Source organism: Manduca sexta, chromosome 24 (assembly GCF_014839805.1).
Source record: "Manduca sexta isolate Smith_Timp_Sample1 chromosome 24, JHU_Msex_v1.0, whole genome shotgun sequence".
Lineage (NCBI taxonomy): Eukaryota > Metazoa > Arthropoda > Insecta > Lepidoptera > Sphingidae > Manduca > Manduca sexta.
The window spans coordinates 13,233,192-13,259,439 of record NC_051138.1 but is presented as its reverse complement, the minus strand read 5'-3'; the positions used below and the strand labels follow the sequence as shown (position 1 = coordinate 13,259,439).

The following is a 26,248-nucleotide window of genomic DNA, read 5'->3' as shown; positions in this document are numbered from 1 at the left end:
CGGAATTTCCGTGCTTTCCGGCGTTTTTGTCATGCCTATTGTAATCAAATCTAACAGCTCATGTGATAGAACCCTTTCATCTAATTTTATCCGTGGTGCTTTATAACTAGCTTATCTAGTTGTAAACGTCCCTATCCTTGAGGTTAAATCGCCTCCTTACATCATGATTTTGTCACCCGCATTGCTCTGGAGGGAAGTGGACAATTAATATTTCCAACTCCTCCCTATCTTTCTATTTGATTAATTTCGTTGCGGGATAATGACATATTAGTTTTCCCTGAGACTCGCCGAGCTTCATTGCTGGGTGTCATGCGTGCCACTGCTGATCCTGGCTAACAGGGGTTGTAGTGGTGGGTGTGAGGGCGGGAAAGTCTCTAAATAATAGATTTTTAAATCACATAGTTTTCGCGGAAATGGAAATTCACTACTTCGTGTTTTTTTTTATTTTTGTTATGTATACGCTTGTAAGGCAATCATATCTAAGCGACAATCAGCAAATTTTTGAGTAGAGTGCTTTAAAGTTTTGATTTGATTATGAAAATTCATAACAATTATACCTTTTATTTTATTAAGATACTAGCTTCCGCCCGCAGCTTCGCCCGCGTGGATTTCGGACTTCAAAAATGGAGGAGGTGCTCAATTTGTCGGGATGTTTTTTTTAATGTATGGTGGTATGCAGGTGGTCCGATTGTCCGGTCAGGGTCTGATGATGGGATCCTGGTGAAATCGAAGGAACTTTTAACCATTAAGGATGCAAACGCGACGGAAGCTTAAAAAATGGAGTAACTTCTCCCGTTTTCCCTACATTTCCCTTCACTGCTCTGCTCCTATTAATTTTAGCATGATGAAAAGTATACTATAACCAGAACAGGAGTATGACAAATAATTGTACCAAGTTTCGTTAAAATCTGTCGAGTAGTTTTTGTTTCTATAACGGTTATACAGACAGACAGACAGACAAAAATTTTACTAACTGCATTTTTGGCATCAGTATCGATCCCTAATCACCCCCTGATAGTTATTTTGGAAATATATTTCATGTACAGAATTGACCTCTCTACAGATTTATTATAAGTATAGAATAGATAATCTAATGTTATTAAAATTGTCCTAGACCTACAAAACCTAGATCAAATGACGCAAAAAAAAATTGTCGATTCTAAACATTTATATAATTAATTTTATATAATTATTGCCTTTTAAGCGTCTATATATAATACATCACGTGTTCCGCGACAATAAATTATTTATTCTTCTTTATTTCTTATCTGATGGTTCTAATAGATGGCGCTGGAATCGTACTGACGGTGCTATGAACCGGTAGTATTTTAGGGACTTTTGTAGCGAAACGCTTTTCACGCGAGCGAAGTCGCGACCAATACTATGTTAATATGTTTAGAAGTAAAACCAATTCATTATCGACTACAATTTACTTTTTGTTTCATCACTAATGTATGCATGATTAATTCTTCCGGTAAATTCACCTTCTTTCTCCTCTTCAATTGAGGGCTTGACTTGTTGCCTTTTAGGACCTGGAAAAAGAAATTATCGATTTTATCGTATCGTCATCGTTATCGTAATAGGGTACCGGACTCATTTTTGTTCTTTACTATTATCAAATATTTACATAATATAAATTATAACACAGAAGGAATTATTAAAATCCGGTAAAAAATCAACAAGTTATAAGTCTTTGAATTTCGGTGGAAGGGGTAATTAACAAGAAACAGAAAAGAGACGAAATATCCACATGTGACGTCATCGGGAATTACGACGCGTGCGAAAAAAGAGATGAAGCGATATCCCCACATCGCGCCCACTTCTGCACGTTACAATATTTTAAATATGAATTACTCGCTCATTTTTTAACCAATTGTTATGCAGTTTTCGCAGGAGTGCTTCTTTTTCGTATTATTAACCATTACATATAGAATAATGTACAAAATCAAGCATAGGCCGGTCCCCTATTCTCGAGAAGTAGACATTTATGTCTAATAGACGCAATATGTCGAGAATATCGATATAAAGAATTAATTAAAATAATTGAGTATAGGGCAAATTTTCGAAGGTGTGTGAAGTCTACCAATCCGCACTAGGCCAGCGTGGTGGACTAAGGCCTAATCCCTCTCAGTAGTAGAGGAGGCCCGTGCCCAGCAGTGGGACAGTATATAATACAGGGCTGATATTATTATTATATATGGCAACGCATCTCTATGCCCCCTGGTATTGTAGATGTTCATGGACGTTGATTACCTGCCATCAGGCGAACCCTGTGCTCGTTTGACCGCTATATTATCATAAAAAGTTGAATTTTGGTAACGAGTACTTGCGGCATATTAATGTCGTGTGGGTAGCCACACGTTGCAAATGTTTTGGAGGGATAAATGTATTTAGGGAGAAAATAAAATACTAGCACCGCGATAGAATCCGAAAATTAGTTTAATTACAATGTCTAACATTCGCGTAAACATAAGAAATCGGATAAATGTATTATTTATCCAGGAAAAAAAACCGGAGTCGTGCAGGAAAATATTTCCCCGCATACGGTAAATTCTGAGACAATTTTTTTTTTTACGAGCGCAGCGAAGTACCTCCACGAATTTCGTTTTAATAAATTGTATGTTAAATGTATTTAATTGCGTCAATGGCGTATACTGTGTGTTCCGGATACCGTTACAGTCTCAGGTTCAAATCCCGGGTCAGGCATTTTATAGGATTTTCCTGTTCATTACTTATCAGACTGGAGCCAATAATTTGAGCCCGATATAGCTATAAGATAGAACACACGGCGAAAAGAAAGTGGAGTAGTCGTGCCTCTACCTACTCCTTCGGAGATCAAAGTGTGCGTATACGTAAAAGTACACTTGACTACATAATTATTGAATTAATTGAATTTGAACAACTCACCATTGCCTAGGAAATGTTTGATGAGTGTACTGCAGGGAGAGTCCACCGTCACCGTCAAAACGAACGATAACACCAACGTCAGACCTAAATCACCGAAAAAACGGTACATCTGGAACAATAATATTATCGTGATTCACCTCTCATACATAAATGCAATGAAATTTATTTATTTACTGGTTTTTAAGGGAAACGTACAATAATGAAAAACATAATATAAAGCAAATCAGACAGCGTTCAAGTGTTACGTAACGCATTTTACGAAGATTTTATATAACTCGTAATAACTCATACTATACTATACTACTCAACTCATAACAACTCATACTATACTATACTATACTATACTATACTACTCAACTCATAACAACTCATACTATACTATACTATACTACTCAACTCATACTATACTATAATATACTATACTATACAATTGCGTCGCAATGTTTTCCTATACCCTCCATCCTCTCCATAAACGTGACATAACACACAAGTGAACATTTTTACCTAAAAGTCGCAATTGTGCGACGCAAAGTACCGAAAAGTCGCTAAATATTTTTGTCATTGTTTTAATCACTGACAAAAATCAAAACGTACATGCCATAACTAGATCCGATTATTTCATCAATGAAAACATACATCATTTTAGCGAACGAAACCATCGGCAGAAGCTAGTTTATGCATACTAGTGATACTCACCGTGCCCATTACGGTGAAGTGGTATGGCGTGATGGCGGTCGAGTTGACGACGAACATGAGGCTGTAGTGGACGATGTACATCGCGTACGAGAGCCGGCTCGGGAACTTCCACATTTTCAGAGACAGGTACCAGTTTATCGGACCTGGTGATACGATTTTTTTAATTATTTGATTGTTTTTTTTTTTACGTGCGCTGCAATGTATTCTGCACCTGATGGTAAGTGGAGTCCGATAGAATGTGAATGGCGGGTTTTAACACCTCGTGTAAGGTCAACGGTGGTCTATGCGGGCGGATATAAAATTTATTTATTTATTTACTATAATAGGAACATCAACAGTACACATATTCAACAGTCTAATACATTTAACACAGGCTTAATAACTAATCCATGTACCATTTAAAGATGTACACAACATTGCTTGAGAAAATTGCATACTTAGATTTACCGCGAGCAACTGAGGAATACAATATAATATAAATGTTATGACATGCCATTAAAAAAAACTTCTACATTTTTTTATAAATCTATTAAGGGAATCGAAAAATATATCAATATCTAGCACTTTTGTACAAACTTCATTATAGGAAGCCGAGATCCAACGTATGGGCGAAAATATATCCTACAACCAGAAAAAGCGATTGTAGTTTGTGCTTAGCGGTCAAACTCGCCATAGTGGCCCGCGTAAGTGTGTCCCGTTTCGGGATCAGCCTGTATATATCCGGTTCCAACAGGCCGGCATGATTGTGTCGACTGTTGATAGGTAATCATCTCTCGTCAGTCGAGTTTCAGACCCCACTACACTTACCATCGTGTGCGCTGTAACTTACAGTGCCCGTACAAAAAAAAATAACAGGGCACAAAAAAAAATGATCTGATAGGGCGAGCCTATCGCCACATCAGGCAGAAATTTCAAACTCTATGCAGAAAAAATTTAAAGATCACTTCCCGACCAGGGAATCAATCTATGAACCTCACAATGGTAAGTCGTATCACACACGCGATATAACTACAGCAACGAGACAATACAAAATGAGGAGGATTTAGACCATTTGATCCACGAAGCCGCGGCCCACTACCTTCCATAGTAAGGATAGCGTCGAGGAAAGTGCTTAGATCAGTCTCCTTACCCTGTAACACCCCCGCTCAAAGGTGGTGGGGTGCGTCTTCTAGAATCAAACAACTTATACCTATCTATAAGTAATCCAATCGACGAGAACCACCGAGCGCAATACTTGGTGGGGACCAGAACTGGAAATATTTAGATGCAAACTACGCAAACTGTTTACACCTATTTATATTGTAGCGTATTTTTACTTACCACCGTAGCCGTGCACACACGCGAATACCATCCATCCGATAGCCAATGCCCAGGCCGGACGGGACACGGAGTTGATGGTAGTGTCCACAGCTTGGTTATCCCAGTCGGATTGGAGGATTGGATATGACGACATGAACACAGTAGTGGATAGAATAGTAGCGCACAGCCACAGGACTGTTGCGCTCAACTGGAAAAAATCACATAAAATACTATAAAATCCTTATGAAATATAAACAAATATTAGTAGTATAAAACAAAGTTTGTGATCGGTTAAAAAAATAAGGTCACGTGACTTAGTAACGACCATTGTGTAAAATGCGCCTTTTTTATATAAAGAAACCGACATAATAGCAAATGAATTACAAGTAACATTTTCATTTTTCACCCTACATTTTTTTATTATAAATATTTATCTAGGTGAAATATGTTTAGTATACACCAAATACAGTATAATCTAAATGAACTGGATTAATAAATAATTTATTTATTATAAAAACGCACCTTAGATATCATAACGACTCTCCCTTTGTTCAGATGCAAGAGGTACCCGTATATCATTCCGACGAAGAACGGCGAACAGCGCGTCAGAGTATTGACGTAGTAATTAAACATGTAGTACGCTTGCTCACTCGCACGGCTGTAAAGAAAATATTCAAAAATTACACCACAAAAAAGACACGGAAGTTAAATAATTATGTATGTATGTGCGTAAAAGACACGGCAGTTAAATAATTATGTATGTGCGTAAACGACACGGAAGTTAAATAATTATGTATGTATGTGCGTATATATCTATACTTATATTGAGTACGTTATATATTTATAAATTAAATTAGTCTTTTTTTGTTAATGTTTTGTCCACTACCTTCTCTCGTTGTGTATGTGGCGCAAAATTAATTATATTTAATTTTATATTTAGTTATAACATGTTTTTGTTATTACATAAGTCATAAGTAGTTAATTATTTTAATCAATTATTATAACACGAGTTTTGTCGACTATGTGTGTTGTTGTAATATTATGAAATATTTATTGTATTTACAAATTCATTTATATGAAAGTTTTTAATATCTTTCCCAATTATTAAGGAATTGTATTGATTGTTTTATTTTACAAGTTTCGCTATAAATACCCCCTCAATACATCTCACAATTTCTATTAAGTTTCTACGTTGTTTAATTGGTTTTTAACCGCGGCGACGTCGTGGATCTCCGTAACAATAACTCTGGCGATCTAACGTCGACATGTACCTACACCCAATGACGTTTTACAAATAGACGCGTCATACACTAACGAAATGGCACATAAGAACAGCGCACTATTTGCTATAGACACGTACCTGTACATATAATTACAAATTGGCTCGAAGAAGGAATAAAAAGATGCAGAATACATTCGTTAGAAAAGGATATACTATATACATCGACAGTGACGTAACAACGTTAGTACCGCACGCTCATTGGCCGTCACGTCGGGCAATTACCTTACTTTCTTCTTGCCAGTATTGAGCTTGGACAACGTATCTATGTAATAAAAACATCTTAGCCTACACCTACATTCTTTAGTTTCCGCACCACCTAAAGGTTGACTGGTAGAAAATGCATTCGGCATTAAGTTCGTCTTTATACTCTTTGTATATAAAGTGTAATAAATAAAATAAAGATAAAGTTAATTCGTGAATTTTTATTTATTGCGAACAATTTGTTAGCTGTGGTTAAACTCTGTGTGCTGTTAGAAGGGTTTACCCTATCAGTTGTTTAAAACAAGTTTGGACTTATTGGATCGTTTCTAAGCCTGTTGCATAATTTTTAAGTGTATTTAATTAAATAGTTATAATACAACTTACGATTATAATGTAACTTGCATTTGGTCACAAACAGCATTTACTCCGATGTTTTGAAACAGGCGCAGAATTTAAATATGAAAAACGCGATAAAATCCGAAAAATAATTTTATTTTAAAGTCTAAAATTCCCGTAAACATAAGAAATCATTGATGGCCCATAATGGCAGTTTCTCTTATAGAAAACTTTACTTTGTCAGCTACTAATTATTACCTTTATTCCATGCAAAAAACTGGGAACACAGAAACCGAGAAAAAAAACAATAGATATTTTGTTTTAAATTTGACTACCCTCATTCTTAGCCACGAAGAGAGTAACTTACGAAATTGTAACTGGACCCGCAGGAAACTCCATTATGACGTTGTACACAGTGGCGGGGACCAGTGCCAGTATCATAGCTACCGTCAGCGCGGTCCACGCCACCCTTCTCCTGGTGCCCAGAACCCAGAACAGGACCAGGGGGGACAGGATATGCATCTGCACGTCCACCGCCAGGTACCAGGTTTGGGCGACGCACTATGGAACAGACAAAAAATATCACACTTTTGATCATAAAATAATAATAATAATATCAGCCCTGTATTATATACTGTCCCACTGCTGGGCACGGGCCTCCTCTCCAGTGCGGATTGGTAGACTTCACACACCCTCGAAAATTCCTATCTTGATCATAAAATAGCTTTTTTTTTTTCATTTGACACCGATACTTCCCCAGCTATTATAGATCCCATGTCGGACCTATTCATATATACCGTTGATGAACCCAGACCTCGTGAGAGTCAAAGATGCAGAACAATCCAATCGTGTCGAACCTTTGAATTTCAGATATCTAATATGCTAGTTAAAAAACTGGTCTCAAGTACCCTGAACCTGTAAGAATGCATTAGAAGATTGATGAAAATGGAGCAAGCGAAGAATGTCGGTGACATCGACTCGCAACCCCAATTCCCACAATGTTTAAATCTTTTTAAGGGGGATGTGAAGAGGCCGACGCATGGTCACTGGTCACGTAGGCACGCCGCAGAAAGCCGCCACGTAGCAACACCGCGGGCCACGTTCAATTTGAAAATATATTCTACTATACCGTAGTTGGATATTGTTTCCATTTTTTTTATAATTCCTAATATAGGGTAGATGATTTAATTTTATAAGTTTCGCTTGCCAAAGTCGTGGGTGGTTGCGGAGTTGTATGTTATCTGAGGCGAGTACTTCGCGCCCCGCGCCGTGTCCTCGGCCTTCGTCGTCGTGGTGTGAATATTTCCCATTATTTATTCGATTCGACTACGAACATAACTGTGCTAAGGCCGATCTCTGTCTATGCGCCCTTTATAACTTTCAAGAGCGTGAACCTAGCTAGCTAGTTCGAGTTCCTAAGCAAATCTTAGCCGAGAGAAAACACGATGTAAGGAAATTCTAGACAAGGAACTGCGAACCCATGCCCATACATATATATATATATACATATATATATACTCAACTGCCCCACTTGACACATCGTTTTCTTACCGAAATTTCTATTTACAAATCCTTATTTTATATAAATACAGTCCAGTTCTCCTATAACCGTCATACGCTGGTTCATAATAGCCGAAATCGATCAAAGTGAACCTTGCTCTACCTACCCCCATGGGATGCTATATATATAATAAAGTTACACTCACCACCACTCACCCGCTATGGCGATAGGCTCGCCCCCTATCATATCATGGGACGGAACATACTTGGCGAAAAGTGGGTGCCCTAGTTGCGCCTCTGCATACCCCTTCGGGGATAAAATGCGTGATGTTATGTATGTATGTATGTACACTCACCATATGACCTGGGTTGACGTAGTTTTGTATGTGCAGAAGAGTGGACCACCAGAACACCCTGCAACTGTTCGTACTCTGGGCAACCGTGGTCCAGTTTGGACCGTCCGATATCCAGTTCAGTATAGACGCTTGGAGCAACACGAACGCGGCCAGTACGGGAAACATTCGCAGCAAACGATTCAAATAGAAAAAATGGAGATTCTTTAGTAGATTCACTGTAAAAAAAAAAATATAAATTGCGTCTCAAAATGTGTTTCTTCGAGCCCAAAGTGGTAAAGCGGGGGGTGGTGGGGGGGTCATCGTTATGTTGAGAAGAAAGTACGATACTCATGAGTTAAGTTATGAGTAACTAAGAATAAGAGGGAGACAGACGGGCATAACCTGGTCCTATAACTAACAATGAATGTCTAAACATTTATTGATAATAGAAATAGGTCTTATCGATAAATTATTTTAAAACATCTTTATCGAACGGAATGATTTCCTCATAACCCGGACACTTATCTAGAGAAATATGACTCGGTTTCATCGATAAACTACAAATCCACGTTATATAGTAAAAGGATTAAACACGGCTTGTTCTCAGACACGTATGACGCATAGATTTTTTATATGAAAACCTAAATGAAAATAAAGCAACATCGATAAGTTAGAGGCAAAAATAAAAGATTTATAACTCATATCAACATAAATAATTTTATGGGGATTAGAATAAGTATGTTGCACTGGTTGATGATGCCACTGTTTTGAGTAAGGGTGGCTTGCACAACAAATACTTGAAAATGAAAATATTTTATTTAACACAAAGGATTTTGCTATACTCGACGAAAACACAAACTATGAATTTTACAGTAATGTACTGACAACGGAAATTAACAAATGTATTGACAACGGGCCTCACACCACGCAACCTTATATCGTGGTGTTCTGTAAGTTCACTCAGAAGTGCTTAATATCACAGTTACACAAAGGTTTCTATGGTAACATTAAATGTGATCATATTATAACCATAACCTCCTCCTAGCCGAATTTCGGCCACGGCGGCCAATCTCAACGAAGATCAGCTAGGTACGCAGGACATATTATAGTGCACAACTGTGTGCGCAATACACAGGTGCACTTTCTGTTCCTTCACTCTCATAGTTCGGTGAGAGGGCAAGCCGACATGACCGGAGAGAGATCAGGCGCAGGACCAACAGCTTTACGTGCTTTCTGAGGCACGGGGGTATCACATCGCCAAATTCCTGACTCCGAGCTGCGACTGAGTAATTTTTAAGATGGAAAAACCCAGTCACAATTATTTTGGCCCGACCCGGGATTCGAACCCAGGACCTAAGCGCGGCAGTCGTACTTGTACCGTGTACAATTACAACTACGCCACCGAGGCAGTGATATTATAGTAACTAAATATGTTATGCGCTAAAGGTCATATCATCGATAAAGACGCGCCCCACCACTTTTTGATGTGTGTGTACGTAAGCTGCTCACGCGCACTGTAAGCGATTAGGGAAGTAGTGGGGCGCGTCTTCGTGGGTGATACGTCGTGATGAAACAGCTTGCCGTCACTGTCATCAATTAAGAGTTGAGAGAGACCGCACTATGATTCAAATATACTTAATGTTAACCATATTTGGTGAGTCGATGTGCTAGGATATTGTGTTGTTTATGAGTATAAAAGAAGCAAGCATTTATTTTCTGGCGATACCTTTGCTTGCCTTTTACAGCTGTTTTCAATAAACGATCCCAAACTCAATCTTCAATCCGATTTGGATAATGATCCAATAAAATAAAGTAATTTTGAGCATGTCAATAAATACTTTGTTCTGATTGGTAAATTTTTGACATAGATCGAAAAAGCGATCGGGTTTATTTATTGAAAATGGCGGTTATTCACATCACGCACACAAACACACACACACACACACACACACACGTGCTGGTTTGCGAAACCACAGCTTTGCAATCTCTTCCATCCCAGCTCGAAGCAAAAGGTTCAGTAATACATAATTTACAACACCATTAACCAGTAGAATAGTTTGCCGGCATTTGCTTTCCTCCTTCCTAAAATGGGGTCCTTCAAGCGGAGCGTGAAGAAGCGTGTAAGCCGGCATAACTATGCCGACCATCCGGGTCTGTTTATCTCTTGCCGGTCGCAATATTTTTGACGTTCACTTGACAAAATGGAGTAAGACCGCTTTGCTAAGCTGTAGATAAAAAAAATTACTTACTTCTGGTTAATTTTCCAGCAGTAGTGTAGACGACCAGCAGACCGCTGATCATGAAGAAAGTGTCCACAGTGAATGGCGCCGACGTGATCCAAAGGGAACTGAACGAGGTCATCCACTGCAACGTCAATTATTATAAACATTTCATATAATCTGTAATCTTGTCTATTTCTACCGCTAAGTAGCAGTGTGCGTGCACTGTTGTTCCGGTTTGAAACAAACAAGGACATCGTAGTAAGCCCATTACTGTACATTATTGTTTATTGCTAGCGTTTGCCCGCGGTTTCGTCTGCTTGAAAACATTTTTCGGGGATATTTTCCTGGAATAAAAAGCCTATAGCACTTAGGAGTAATATAGCTTTCTGTTAGATTATGGAATATAACATCTCAGGATGACGAGCGCTGTGGAGTGCCAAGCAGGACTGTGTAATTCAAATGCTATATGGTACATATTGCTAATGTATGTTGGTAATAAGCTAGTGGTAGGATATAATTTATATCCACATTTTTCTGATATTTTCCGTTAGATAGATTAGTTGACATCAAACGACTTGCTTATTTACACGTAACTTACATTCAAAACGTCCAGAGGATTTGCGAGTGATTCGTTGAACTTGGTGACGTACGTGTGGCCCACTATGACCCACAGCATGGCCATCACCCTGATGCCGTCCAGACACTCCAGGGTCCCCGGCACCGACGTGTACGTGACGAGACGTCGCGTGTTAGTGTACACGGAAAACGATTGCAGGAGTTTGTTTATTTGCTTTGGTTCTGAAATGATATCATAACAGTATTATGGTATTATATACTGTCCTGAAGCGGCGATAGCCTAGTTGGTTGTGGAACGGACTGCCGAGACGAATGTCCGCAGGTTCAAATCCCAAGGGCACACACCTCTGGTTTTTCTAAAAAATTATGTGTGTATTCTTTGTGAATTATCACTTGCTTTAACGGTGAAGGAAAACATCGTGAGGAAACCTGCATACCTGAGAAGTTCTCTATAGGAATTTCATGGGTGTGTGAAGTCTACCAATCCGCACTAGGCCAGCGTGGTGGACTAAGGCCTAATCCCTCTCAGTAGTAGAGGAGGCCCGTGCTCAGCAGTGGGCAAGTATATAATACAGGGCTGATATTATTATATATACTGTCCCACTGTTGGGCACGGGGATCCTTTACTACTGAGGACTAACGCCTAAACAGGCGTTAACCCACCATACTGGCCTAGTGCTGGGAGACTCCCCATACTTCCGAATTTCTTATGAGAAGGTCTCAGGTATGTAAGTTCCCTCACGTGTTTTCCATCACCGTTAAACCAATCGATAATTTATAAACAATATGTACAAGTAACTTCGAAAATTCAAGTGTGTTTGGGGATTAAAACCTGCGGACATTTGTCTCGGCAGTCAGTTACATTGACATTGATTCGTTCCTAACAGAATTTCGGCCACGGCGGCCAATCTCAACGGAAATCAATCAAGTACTAAGGACATATTATAGTGCACGAGTGTGTGCGCAATACATGGGTGGACTCTCTGCTCCTTCACTGCCATAGTCCGGTGAGACGCCATTCCGACATGACCTGAGAGAGATCAGGCGAAGAACGAACGAGGTTTACGTGCTTTCCGAGGCACGGGAGTATCACACCGACAACTTCCTGACTCCGAGCTGTAACTGAGTAATTTTTGAGATGGAAAAACCCAGTCACAATTATTTTAGCTTGACTAGGAATTCGAACCCAGGACCTTAGTACGGGCGTCGTACTCGTGCCGTTTACAATTACAACTACGCCACCGTGGCATTCAAATACACTATCCGTGAGAGAAACTCCTTATTACGTATATTTAATATTTATTTAAGCTCAGTACAAAAGTGGCCTATTCCAGAGGTAAAACTAAATGACTTTGACGGCTTAAGTCAACATTGCACTATTTCTAGATGCAAAACAAAGAAAAAAAAAACAAACAATTTTTTTACAACACATACAATGTACATTCTACACTAGTTATAATAATTTGTTATATCCTACTAATACTATAGTAAAACGTGACTTTATCTTCTGATAGCAAAATATAATTTTATTGCAAGCTATGATAATATGCAAATCAGTGTTATCAGCATCAATATGTATTCACGTGTAGAGCCTCTGTATTCACGACTCATGCTTACTTCTAATAAAGATATGGATGAAATTTTGCCGACAAATCTAGCTATACCCACTATTCGTGTTATAAGATATCTACAATGACTGCCTCGGTGGCGTAGTTGTATTGCATGTCCGGTACAATAGCGCTCTGAGGTCCTGGGTTCGAATCCCGGGTCGGGCAAAGTGATATTTGGGTTTTTCTGCTCAGTATCAGCCCGGAGCCTGGAATTTGTGCCCGATATGGCGATAGGCTCGCCATATCGGGCACATATATATCATATCGCCCTATCACATCATGGGACGGAACATACTTGGCGAAAAGTGGGTGCCCTAGTTGCGCCTCTGCATACCCCTTCGGGGATAAAATGCGTGATGTTATGTATGTATGTATGTACAAGGTAGGTATTACTTGCAACTGCAACCGCGTAAATATCTGTCCCGGATTGTGAAAGTCCTGTTATGCTTATCATAAATAATAAGTTGTATATTAGGATCAGAAAAAAGCGTAGACAGCCTAGTTGGGAGTGGAACGGACTATCGAGACGAATGTCCGCAACTCTGACTTTATTTTTTAATTATGTGTTTATTGTTTATGGTTTATCGCTTCCTTTAAAGGTGAAGGAAAACATTTTGAGTAAATCTGCATACCTGAGAAGTTCTCTAATTTTGAGGGTGTGTAAAGTATACCAATCCGCTCTACAGCGTGGTGCGCTAAGGCCTAATCCGTCTCGGTAGTAGAGGTGACTCGTCCCCAGCAGTGGGACAGTATATTATACCGGGCTTATTTTATTATTATATCGGCATGGAATCTATTTGAGCGCCAAATTTCATTTAATTCCTTTTAGCGCTTCCCTTGTTTACGTCTAACTAGCATCCAGATTTTAGTGCTTTGTATGTCCAGAAGAGCTTGCCGTTCGCCTGATGATAAGCGATACGACCGCCCATAAACAGCAGAAACACCATCCAACACCTTGAATTACAAAGTATTGTTCGGTATTCCACTGCGCTCGCCATCCTGAGACGTGAGATGTTAAATCTCATTATGTCCAGCAGTTACACTGGCTACAATGTCCTTCAAATGGGAACACACCAATGACTACAAGCTGCTGCTTTGCGGCAGCGACATAGACATTGCAGATGTACCTACCCAGGCGGACTCTCACATTGAGAGCCCACCAGTAAAACACTCAGTTTTTAACAGTATTATGAATATTATACATAGAATCATAACATCTTAGAATAAACGATATTATTACATAAATATTCATTAAACCCTAGCTCCTACATTTCTGTAGTAGGTTTAAAGAGCAATCAATCCTTTACGCCGTAAATACAGTAATTATATCAGATCTACAATTATGTGTCATTAAGGATGAATGATCGGCTCGCAAGTAATAAGATCGTTGTAATCAGTCGATTACTCTGTATCCAATTAAATACATAAGATTAAAGTGTTTACTGCAATAGCATAAGTGTTAAATTTATAGAAGGAAGACATTGAAAGCAAACAAACAGTATTACTTTCTATGTAGGTATTATAATAATAATTTATTTATTTACCATAAAGTTTACGACAGAATATAATAATAATATCAGCCCTGTATTATATACTTGCCCACTGCTGAGCACGGACCGCCTGTACTACTGAGATGACAAAATATGGAACGGTAATAAAATATTTTAGAAACGAATTATGTCTTCATTTAACGACGATGCCTGCATTAGGCTCTACGACTGTATTGCAGAGACCAGTGAAAAATTACTGGAAGTTGTCACTTTAATTATTAATTAATTACTATTGATCATGTTTTTGGCTATATTAAAGACAACTACGATTTGAGATATTTATCAAGTTATTACCTAAATATTTGGTCACATTTGATAACATAAGGCCTGGAGACCTTCAGTTCTGAATAAATGTTAAAAAAAGCAGACCACGAATCTAAAAAATAAGTGATAAAAATATTCTAAACTTCGCAATCTTCAACAATGTAGGACTCAAAGCGATGACGACAAAGACTCACTATGTGTGTACAACGTCGTTATGCTGACAAAATTTTCATATTTTCTTATCTGGAATATATTTACGTGCCTATTAAAACTTCAGAATAATAATCGGACACAAATTAAAGTGCAAAAAATGTATTAAATACATAAGTAAGGTACATACACAGTAAGGTACATACACAGTAAGGTATTCGATTAATATGATAACATAATATTAAATATAAAACTCTTTGTTTACACTAAAGTTGGACTTTGGCACTATAACAGTAAATCAGTATATAATTTCTTATCGTAGTGATAAAACAATCTTAATCATGTATTCCTTGTAAATGTGATTAATTAAATATTAGCCATGAGTCATAAAAATAACGATTCTTATTTACTCCAAATAATTTTGATTTGCAACTCATTAATTACATGAAAATGATTATCTACAAACGATACTAACAGATTAGTATAATAATTATAAGAATTATCAACAAAAATTAAAAGAATTGTGTACAACATCGGCATTGTCTAACATATGGCTTTGACTGAACAACTATTGAATAGAATAAAAGTGTGCCAAAAAGCATCGAACGAAGCGTAGCTGGTGTGAGAAAAAAGACAGAGTAAATTCGAAAAAACTAAAAAATCAAAACAAAATTCAATAAAGGGCAGTGTTTGCAAAAAGCTGAAATGGCGATGGACTGGACACGTGTTACACAACACAATAGAAAAGTGGAATAGAATAATAATGGAGTGGTACTTTAGGAATGAAAAAGAAAGTAAAGGGAAACGATGTAAGCGTTGGGAAGATGACATAAGGCAGCCCCGTGAATGGACCCGTTTAGCCAAAGATCGAGTCTCCGGGAAATCCTTAGAGAAGACCTCAGTCGTAAGACAAGCTGTTGCAAAAAAAAAACGATTGCCGATATTAAGTAATAGTTATTGTCATAAATAGATAAACAAGTAATAAGTTATAAGATACCTATTGTAATTAGCAAATGAAGGCTTATTTTATTTTATTTATTTCATTTATTTACACGAAAATTATTATCTTCTAACGATTTTAACACATGAGAATAATACGCGTAGATCACGAATGCAATAACTCAAAAAGTTCCGTATCCGACTGCTAAAAGACATCGACTATATTAGGATCATGGTCAGTAACAAATTATGAACACCAAAATAAATGAAATTTGTTTTCTACGTAACCTCACACAAAAAATGTAACTAGGAATTTATAAATTATAGGAATACCAGGACACGTTATTAGCAGGGAATAAAACATAACATAATAATGATAATTCTTACCTCTTTTAAGAATAATATTGTGGCGTATGTCGTACGCTGTGCTTAAAATTGTGATGACAGCAATTGTTCCAAATATGACACTGAAAAAATATATAGCTCAAGTACATAACCTTTGTAACCTAACCTAACTTAACCTCTCTCAGTACACTGGGGAACTTGAATGCCCTGTCAATCTGCCAATGTTACCCTGGTTCCTCGTTCATTGGCTGTATTTACAGATGCGGCGGTGCAATGTTGCTTTATAATATGTTTGTTAGAACTTTTTAAGAGGAACAATTTCGTCATACATGTTTGTTGCGTAACCTTAACCGTTTACCCAGCGCACGCTGCGGAAGCTCTCAAAAAAATATTTTTTCCTCGTTTTTGCAACTTTTTGCATTAATGCTCTGCTCCTATTAGTTATAGCATGATGTTATATAGCCTATAGTCCTTCACAATAAACGGGCTAACACAAAAAAAATCATTTCGAACCCGATGCACTGCGCATTTAACATGTCAGGAATAGGGCCCTAGAGGCCGCAGTTACTTATTAATATGAGAATAAGTATAAATAAGATAATATTAGTATTATAATTAATTCTTATTTTATTAAATTTATCGTACCAATAAAATACAAATTAAAATTTAGCATATAATCTATATATTTATGACTTACATAGCTATATAATCAGCGGCCACCCACGGTTTGTCGCCGGGCAAGCGACAAAAATCGTCTTTATATTGAAAGCCTACAGCCGTTGTGTTGAAAAGCATCCCGTCGATCGCTTCCCGCGTTGTACATGCTTTGGGTATGCATATAGCTAGATTCAGTGTCACATCACGCTTTTCTGATGATAGAAGTCTAAAAACATAATATAATTAAGCGTTTTATTTCTCATGTTCCTTTTGCACAAACTGACATTTCTGTGAATAAGGGGGTTAGAGTGTGGATTAGATGAGGTATTTCCTACAATACCCAGATTTAAAAGAAAAATTTGCAGATTATATATATATATATATACATAAAAAGTTGTGTCAATATTGAATCCCACGTGCTTACTTCATACACATGTATCTAATTAAAAAATATATATTTCCTGGTACTGCGCTGTACATGTGGCTAAGCAAGCACTAGTGTATTCCTGTTTGAAGAGAATTGTAGCTGGTATGATTACTGGGTGAAATAATATTTAAAGTAACAAGGTATATCCGCAGTGCGGTGCCATGGATTATTTTCTTAATGATTTCGTATTTTTTAGGATTTTATCGCGGTTTCTTATATTATAATGAGCGAACAACAACTGTCTCCGCATAACCATGAAAGCTGCAGTCTTCGAAATCGGAAAAAAACTATAATATAAAATAACCGCGAGAAAAACAAAAAAAAAATATTTTGTAGAAATCTATTTTAGTTATAGGTAGAAGTAACGCTTGCTGTCAAATAGGCGACCTGTGCACCGCAAGTATTTATAGGAGTAACAAAATTAGTCATTACAGTTATGTGTTGAAAATATACATACGCTCTAGGATTAGACAAGCCGTCTGCATGCAGAGATCTAAATGTCTTTACACGGTCATGCGTTTCTTTAGGTATGCGAGTCAATTCCGGATTCAACTCTGGCCAAGGGATATCTGGCCATCCTGGGAAGTCCGGTAATCCTGGCAAATCGGGGAAAGACGGCAAAACTAAATCCTGATCAAGGGGCACACTGATTGTGCAGTATTTGCCGTCGATTGACAGATCTGGCAAAGTCTCCTGTATTCCGAGACACTGGTGGTAATTACCCATATCAAGGAAATTTCCTTCCAAAATTCCTTTGGGTGTTCTAATTCCGGCGTCAAAAACTGTAACAAAGATTATATAATGGAATTTTTTTATACATTTGATGAATTACTTATTACTGATATAGACAAACATCAAATTCTTTATAACAATTATCAATGGGTACATAAAGATAAGAATGATTTATGTAATATTAATATGAGACTTTCCCGCTCTCACACCCACCACTACAAGTCCTGTAAGCCAGGATTAGCAGTGGCACGCATTTATGACACCGAGCGGTGAAGCTCGGCGAGTCTCAGGGAACACTAATTTGTCTTTATCCCGTAACGAAATAAGTCAAATAGATAGATAGGTAATGTCAATATGCGAAAATTGAGAATTAGAACAAGAATAACATTTCATAGAACCGACCGTAATGGATGCTTAATTCCAGATATTAAGGAGAGATACTAAGAGGCCGTGAGTATAGAACGGTGCGAGTTACATTATTTCAACGAATCAATGATAATAATTATCTTCATATAAACGCTTAATAAGCGTACATAATAATATATTTTTTTAACGTTGAAAAAAAATATCATAACTATGTTACGACCGCGAGCGGTGTACCGCGCCATGGATAACTGCGCGACGAGGGGTGCTGGTGGGACAGCTTGCTGCACTATTTTATCTTGCTGTCGACTATAGCGGTGGCAATATGCTCTATGTACTTGAGATAAAATATCTGAAGATGGCTCATGCTTTATCTCATTATGGGAAAGTCGTCGTTGGTAATGTGGCCAAATACTTCCGAAAAAGAAAGGCAGACAGAGAAAGCACTTATTATTATAATACAAGCACAAGTTTTGCGTGTAAATATTTTATATATATATTTGTTTCCTTAACATTTAGTTGCGGCGGTAGCCTAGTTGGGTGTGGAACGGACTGCCAAGACGAATGTCCGCAGGTTCAAATCCCAAGGGCACACACCTCTGACTTTTCTAAAATCATGTGTGTATTCTTTGTGAATTTATCGTTCGCTTTAACGGTGAAGGAAAACATCGTGAGGAAACCTGCACATCTGAGAAGTTCTCTATAGGAATTTCGAAGGTGTGTGAAGTCTACCAATCCGCACTAGGCCAGCGTGGTGGACTAAGGCCTAATCCCTCTCAGTAGTAGAGGAGGCCCGTGCTCAGCAGTGGGCAAGTATATAATACAGAGCTGATATTATTATTATTATGTTATTAACATTTAGTTCCTTATTTTTAAGGAATTCTTATTTTGATCACCCGTTACTATAAATTAAAATAAATGTAAAATAAAAAAAATACATATATGAAATACATGTACATTATATAATTTACTTACATAGCTATAAATAGACATATCGTAATTATCAAAATATTGTAAACCAAATTCAACCAAATCTTAAAAACTACATTGGCTGTATCGATATCACGTTAAATTGAGCTTTTTTCCCTTCCCTCTCACTTCAGTCCTACTCGGGGCGTATTATGTAACATCCTTGACAGCCAACGTCAAATTAGCGCATGACCGTAGTTCCCGAAAATATATTTTTTCATTAAGGTACACATTAACTGTAATTTTAATTTCATTTAACGTATTAGTACCTATTTAGACTGCCAGAATTTTCATGTGAATGTCTGCTTTAAAATGTCTACAGAAAATCCATTAATAACAAGATATTAGTTAAGTTAGTTAGTATGAATTATTCATTAATAACCCATGTCACTTAAACGTATTTACTTGATTATAAGATTTAAATATGATGTATATTATTGATAATTTATTTCATATTGTTGAAATAAATTGAAATTGTGATTAATAAAATAATATTTAATATTTCCTTTTGCAATACAAATAATACCTAATTTTACCGAGTGATTGCTATATATCGACCCAAAAAGCTTAAAAACGTGAGTATCAGAGTACGTGAATAAAATTCGAGCGTATTTGACACTGATATATATTTTAAAAGTATTATATAAAATAAACTAAATTAAAATATTTAGTAAAATTAAGGCATACATATAATATATACTTACATCTTGCCAGAAGAAGAGTGTTATTCAAGCGCAAATAATTTATTTGCTCTTGACACAACTCTGGATCCAAAACATCTTCGTAGAGTTGCTGATCAAACGCGAGATTAGACATAGACCCATCTGTTGGTATTACTAAATGACCATTTGTATATTTATAAAAAAATAAATTCATCAACACTAAAACGAAAAACTTCTCCATGTTTTTTTTTTTATATATATATTAATTATAGTACTATAAACCACTCTATTCAGTATGCTACGGTGTCTCTCATTAAATTAATATTATCTGCTCTAGCACGCATTTATTTGTGTTTGCCAAACGTATCGGTTGAACGGTACGCTTACATGAGCAATTAGATTTTCGATAAAATGATAACATTATCTTTAAACGAATAGATTTGTTAAAACATCAGAAAGTTGTTTTTGTGTTGGTATTTAAAAGACCGAGGATAGTTTTGGATAAATGGTCATAAGTTCTCGATGTTAAAAATACTTCTCGATGTTGTATTCTACGCTTGAAAAAAATAAAAGCCGAACAAAATATCGCTTAGAGTTTAAAGGACGCTTGTTTATTGTTATTGCAATGGTATCGGTGTCATTTATTGATCAAATTATGAGATCAGTCACAATTTCATTTACAGTATTATATTTTTTTTCGTATTAAACTGATTAACCAAAATTAATGGGCGATGGTGATGGGCGGAATAATAAATGATAAGATAGTTATTAACAGTATTTTGAATTATTCAAGGAAGAGGATATTATACCGACCACTGTTCCATCGTAGTATCTAACTTTTTGTTCGAAAACTTTGTAACTTGAATAATTGTTAAAAAATTACATTATATGAAAGACGGGCTGAATGGACTAGTTTCCAGAGCTGTAATAAATAAATAAACAAAAAAACAGCTTTTTGAATTTAGAGCCGCGCCGCGCCCGCCCTTGCGGCAAGACAATCCTGAATGCCGCCATTAATTTTATCATTTTGTAAAATTTGATACTATGAATATAACAATTTAGAGTTGTAATTACTTTCTTATCTTATAAATTATGATTCAGATTAAGTTATCTATAATGAATTGAATTAATACATAAAAATATTTTATATATTTCCTGACTAACTCATTTTAATCTCAGAACCGAAATCCAAATAAAGGTCAACTAAGTAGCACTGGCTGAAAAATAAATCAAGACGCGAGGCCACGATGGTAATTATCGTTCGGTAGATATTTATATTTGATAGACATTATGTCGAAAATATCTAAGTTATTTAAGCTTTTATTACCGTATCAATGCGAACTGCTAGGGCTGTACAAGTATGTGACTATAGTAAATATTGTCCTCACCGCGCCGGTGAGGATCGCGACGCATTTCTCCCTTATTGTTCATTTAAAATTACATGTATACATCATTTTATTTCTTCTTTCCTGCCAGCCCGAGCTGGCTTCTTTGTTTACTAAGTATATTTTTCATTTATTTTATTTTCAATATAAATTGTCTTTGTTTATATAAGCTAATTGAATTAAGTAATAATTAAATATTCTCATGTACCTTGACTTATCATAAGTGCAACTATGTTCGCCTACGTGATGAATAAAGCATTTTATTTTATTTATTTATTAGTGCGCTGTTTTATGTGTAATTTTGCTGTTGACATTAAACTATATTATAGTTAGTTATAGACAATCATCGGCCAGATTTTCGCCCCAAAATTTATTACCAATCGGTAATAAGTCGCTGTCTTATTTGAAATGTCCGTAGGTATGACAAGATGTCACATCATTCTTAGATATTGATATAAAAATAATATATGTACAGGAAATATGCAAATATTTGCATTAAAAACGTACAAATAATGATATGGAATAAATATGAAGTATTTAACATTTTTGTTTTACTATTTCACAGTACATTGAGTGACTATCACATAAGCGCAACATTTTTGTATGACAACCTTCCCAATGTCCGCTCTATATAAGCTTTGAACTCTTTGGTCTAACCGTAAAAAGTAAAATAGAACCTGATGAAAAATTTGAATATACCATGCAACACGATTGCGCTGTATTTTAATAATTTTTAATTAAAATAAGAAGATAATTGAAATACATATACATATTTGGTATTTGTAATTCAATTACTTCCTTAACGTATAATTTGTTATTTATATTTCAAATAAGTACCTGCCACTGACGTATTTTGTAGTATAATATAATTCAGAGACTTGCTAAAAATACATTATAAAATAAATACTATTAGCAATCTTGTTAATGAGTTAAAATGAAAAATAATTATTCATTCCCCAAGAAGAGGCTTTGTTTTACATGACACTACGGTTGTAAGCCTGGCAAAGGCTGGCTTATACAAACATACCAGACTTGGATCAGCGCGATTTAGGCGCTTGCAACCCTTGAAAATTAAGCGACCATGCTGAGGGCAACCCACTAACGGGTTAAAAACCTCAGCTCAGGTACCTGAGAGGATGAGACCTCAATGATTATGCACAAGAGGCTGTTTATCTGACAGTATATTTAAAAATCTACATGTTCATGAAAGTTAAATCCTCTTTTACTGAATAATAGTTTGGATAAATTGTATTGCCTCGGTGGCGTAGTTGTATTGCACGTCCGGTACAATAGCGCTCTGAGATCCTAGGTTCGAATCCCGGGTCGGGCAAAATTGATATTTGGGTTTTTCTGCTCAGTATCAGCCCGGAGTCTGGAATTTGTGCCCGATATGGCGATAGGCTCGCCCCCTATCACATCATGGGACGGAACATACTTGGCGAAAAGTGGGTGCCCTAGTTGCGCCTCTGCATACCCCTTCGGGGATAAAATGCGTGATGTTATGTTATGTATAAATTGTATTCAAGATACATTACCTACTACTGTATTTTGTATTTCAAATAAAAGTAGTTAAAATAATGTATTTTATATTTCAAATATGTACGTGATATTTTTTGTTATTTCATATTTTAAATAAATGCGAAAAAGTATTTTGTAAATATTAATTTAATTTGTATTTCAATTGGTAAACCAAAGCATGTATTTTGCTCGGCTCTGCCCTTAAAGTTGCCCAAATTACACACATTGCCTGTCATACACTGAAAACAAGGTAATGTCGTATACTGACGTATAATGACATGCTGACAATACGGAAAATTATTCTTTATATGATACCATTTAGGCTTAACTTTACTACATAGAACTGTCATGAAAGATCTGTAGTAAAACAAATTATAATTGATTGTAATTTAAAACATGAATTCTATACAAAATATATACTTGTATTATTATTTTCTAAATTACTTATCTGTTTGCATCAATATTAGCGTGATACCTATTTTAATATATTAAGGAATGTTTGACATTCAATATTATTTTAAACACTTCACTTTAAAATTAAATTTTTATCTAGGAGAAATAATAATCCATAGAGATACGTTCTAACAAGAAATTTGCGAAACACACTGTTAATTTTTCACTGAAATACCCTTTTTAGTGTTTAAATTGAGACATAAAGGAAGTAATAAACCCATTGTAACAGATACTAGAATACATTTACATACTGCATGGCACTTTATATTTTACTACAGAGGTCATTGGCCAGGTATTATTAGTGTCATAATACATGCTAGTGCTGTAGCCAAGCCGTCTTTCTACAATCCATAAGGCTAGAAAACAAAAATCTATGGGAAACACAAGGACACAAACCTCTGACTTACTTAACATTATAAGTGTATTTTTTATATTTAACTTTGTGAATTATCGCTCACTTTAACGGTGAATGAAAACATTGTGTACCGTACCTGAAAAATTATCTATAGGAATTTGAAGGGTGTGTGAAGTCTACCAATCCGCATTAAGCTAGGGTGGTGGACTAAGGCCTAATCTCTCTCAGCAGTAGAGAAGGCCCGTGCCAAACAATGGGACAGTATACAATGCAGGGCTGATATTACATATTAGTATTAACAATTATAGACAGGCATTTGGCTATGGTCTCGAGGCAAACAAGCTTCTTGCCCGATGGTAAGTGTCAAAACTGCCCTTTAACAAGAGCAAGTAGCAACACTATCCACACATTGGATTACAAAGCACTCCATGCAACGGGGCCACCATTGCATGGAACGCTTAACCAGCTAAGACCTCAGACAGGAGCTGCAGAAAATTATCACGTATTTCAATCATTTTGTATGTAAAATGCTTTGTTTAAAAGGAAAGAGAAATAAAAAAATATTTATATATTAAGGCTGTATGCATCGAAAACCACCACGGGTTTTGGTTGGTATACAAACGTCAAGGACTCACTCAGTCCAGTGTTCAATCGGATGATGCTATACACTGGAGTTTCGACACCGAGCCGTAAGCTCGGTGAAACCAACATAACCGTTCTTCTGATCCCCAAGAAGTTACAGTAATAACGCGTTTTTGCCCGAGAAAAAAAATAGTTATGCATTTCACCTCAAATGAATGCATGGAACTGTCTGATACCATGAGAGTTTAGATGCCAAGACTCATAATGCAAGGTAGTGTCACTCGCTAGTAAGGCATTTGAACAAGACCATAACAGTGCTTGTTTGGTGCTGCATGGTTAAAGATTATAGGAAAACATTGTCTTGTGATACCAAATATGGGATAGAGATATAGAAAACTTTTTACTGTATGTATATTATGTTAACTTATTTTCAATTTATGAAGTTGCAATTAATTATCATTATTAGTCTTGTAACTCCTCTGCTCTGCTACTAACATGTTTAGGCCATAGTGAATCTTGGCCTAGTAATAATAGAGTTGTCAGACTTCACATACCTTCAAAGTTTATATGGAAAACTTTGCAGATTTGCAGGTTTTCTCACATTTTTTTTTGTCACCACTAAAGCAAGTAATAATTCACAAAGAATGCACACATAAATTTAGGAATGTCAGAGGTGAATGCATTTCAATTTTTAATCAGTCCTGATAAAACTTTTGCTGCTTTTTATTTACTTTAGACAACTAAAATTGTCTGTAGTATTTTTATTATTGCATCTTAGTACTAGTTCTGTTATTGCCTCAGGTATTTTTTCTATATGATTTATAGCAGGTCATCACACACAACGGCACTTGCTACAGGGTAAATGTGGAAAAAGAAGCCCCTCAACATGACACTTAGCAGTGCAACATCTTTATAATAATATACATAAGTATATATAATAACATGTGCATCTATGTAATAATCAATAGAACAATGGATGCTTAAACTGCTGAATCCTATTGACTTTTGATGTTATTCTGCAATTAGTCATGTTTATTTACATGCATTTCTATTCAGACAAGACTGTATAATTGTGTTGAAATAAATTACATAATCATTTAAGAGATTCTCAAAGTATTTTTTGCCACTTCACCCTGCTGCCTGAAACAGAAATGCCCATGGGGCATCCCCTTTCTCTTCAATGCAAGGAAAGCCAGGGGGCTAATCAAGTATCCTAACTAATTTGAAAGTCGGTTTGTTTATTTGTTACACCTTCACACCACTAGTGTTTTATTAAGTTTGGTAATGGGAATGGCATTGTAGGCGGGCGAAACGAGATACCTAGTAATTTATAAATGATTTTTATTACTATTATAAGTAATATAGACCATACCTATTTTACTCAGATGTAACCTTGAAAATACCTTGTATCTATTAACATTAAAATATATATTGTTCCATGAATAATAGATCTGTTTAATATTTTACTACAGTTATATGTTGTTATTACCTAATTAGTGTAATTGGTTTATGCGTTCTAATAGAAATAAATAAATAAATGTAGTGAGGCATCAACCCACCTAACATTATAATGTATGTACAACTTTATTGATCAGATCCCAACTGCAAATGTAAATAGGACACTTACCTCTTTTACTAAATCAGTGTCCATCTCAGTCGCAGTTCATTATGGTGGGTGAAGAATTTTGGCTATACATTTAATATGATCCCAGGATGAGGTTTGTTTTTTAATGTGGCAAAGCATTTCCGAATCAAGCTTGCTTTGTCATGCTTCCAATCCAATTCCAATTTATTGTGTTTGACTGTATCGTTTTTAAGACAATGCTTCCAATGTCAAACAAATTATCATTTTTATTAACATCAAATTACAAAAACAACAACTGTTCACTGTAAACGTCAAATTGACAAGATGACATTAGTAAGTTTTTACTTT

The 26,248-nt window shown here is 36.3% G+C and overlaps 1 protein-coding gene across 2 annotated transcripts; it reads right to left on the bottom strand.

Moving 5' to 3' along the window:
* Window positions 1-1,415: 1,415 nt before the first annotated feature.
* On the bottom strand, window positions 1,416-26,227 carry LOC115450563 (O-acyltransferase like protein). 2 transcript variants are annotated; one of them, XM_030178622.2, is made up of 13 exons: window positions 25,943-26,227; window positions 17,754-18,078; window positions 16,910-17,095; window positions 16,255-16,334; window positions 11,377-11,576; window positions 10,806-10,920; window positions 8,578-8,792; window positions 7,089-7,282; window positions 5,425-5,560; window positions 4,924-5,110; window positions 3,604-3,746; window positions 2,908-3,016; window positions 1,416-1,532 (listed from the first exon to the last, which is right to left on the bottom strand). In XM_030178622.2, the coding sequence occupies exons 2-13, from the start codon at window positions 18,020-18,022 to the stop codon at window positions 1,423-1,425; spliced, it is 1,944 nt and encodes a 647-aa protein (XP_030034482.1). In that variant the 5' UTR covers window positions 18,023-18,078; window positions 25,943-26,227; the 3' UTR covers window positions 1,416-1,422. The 2 variants fall into 2 exon arrangements, with proteins under 2 accessions (XP_030034482.1, XP_030034481.1); XM_030178621.2 differs by lacking the exon at window positions 25,943-26,227 and adding an exon at window positions 20,065-20,365.
* Window positions 26,228-26,248: the final 21 nt, after the last annotated feature.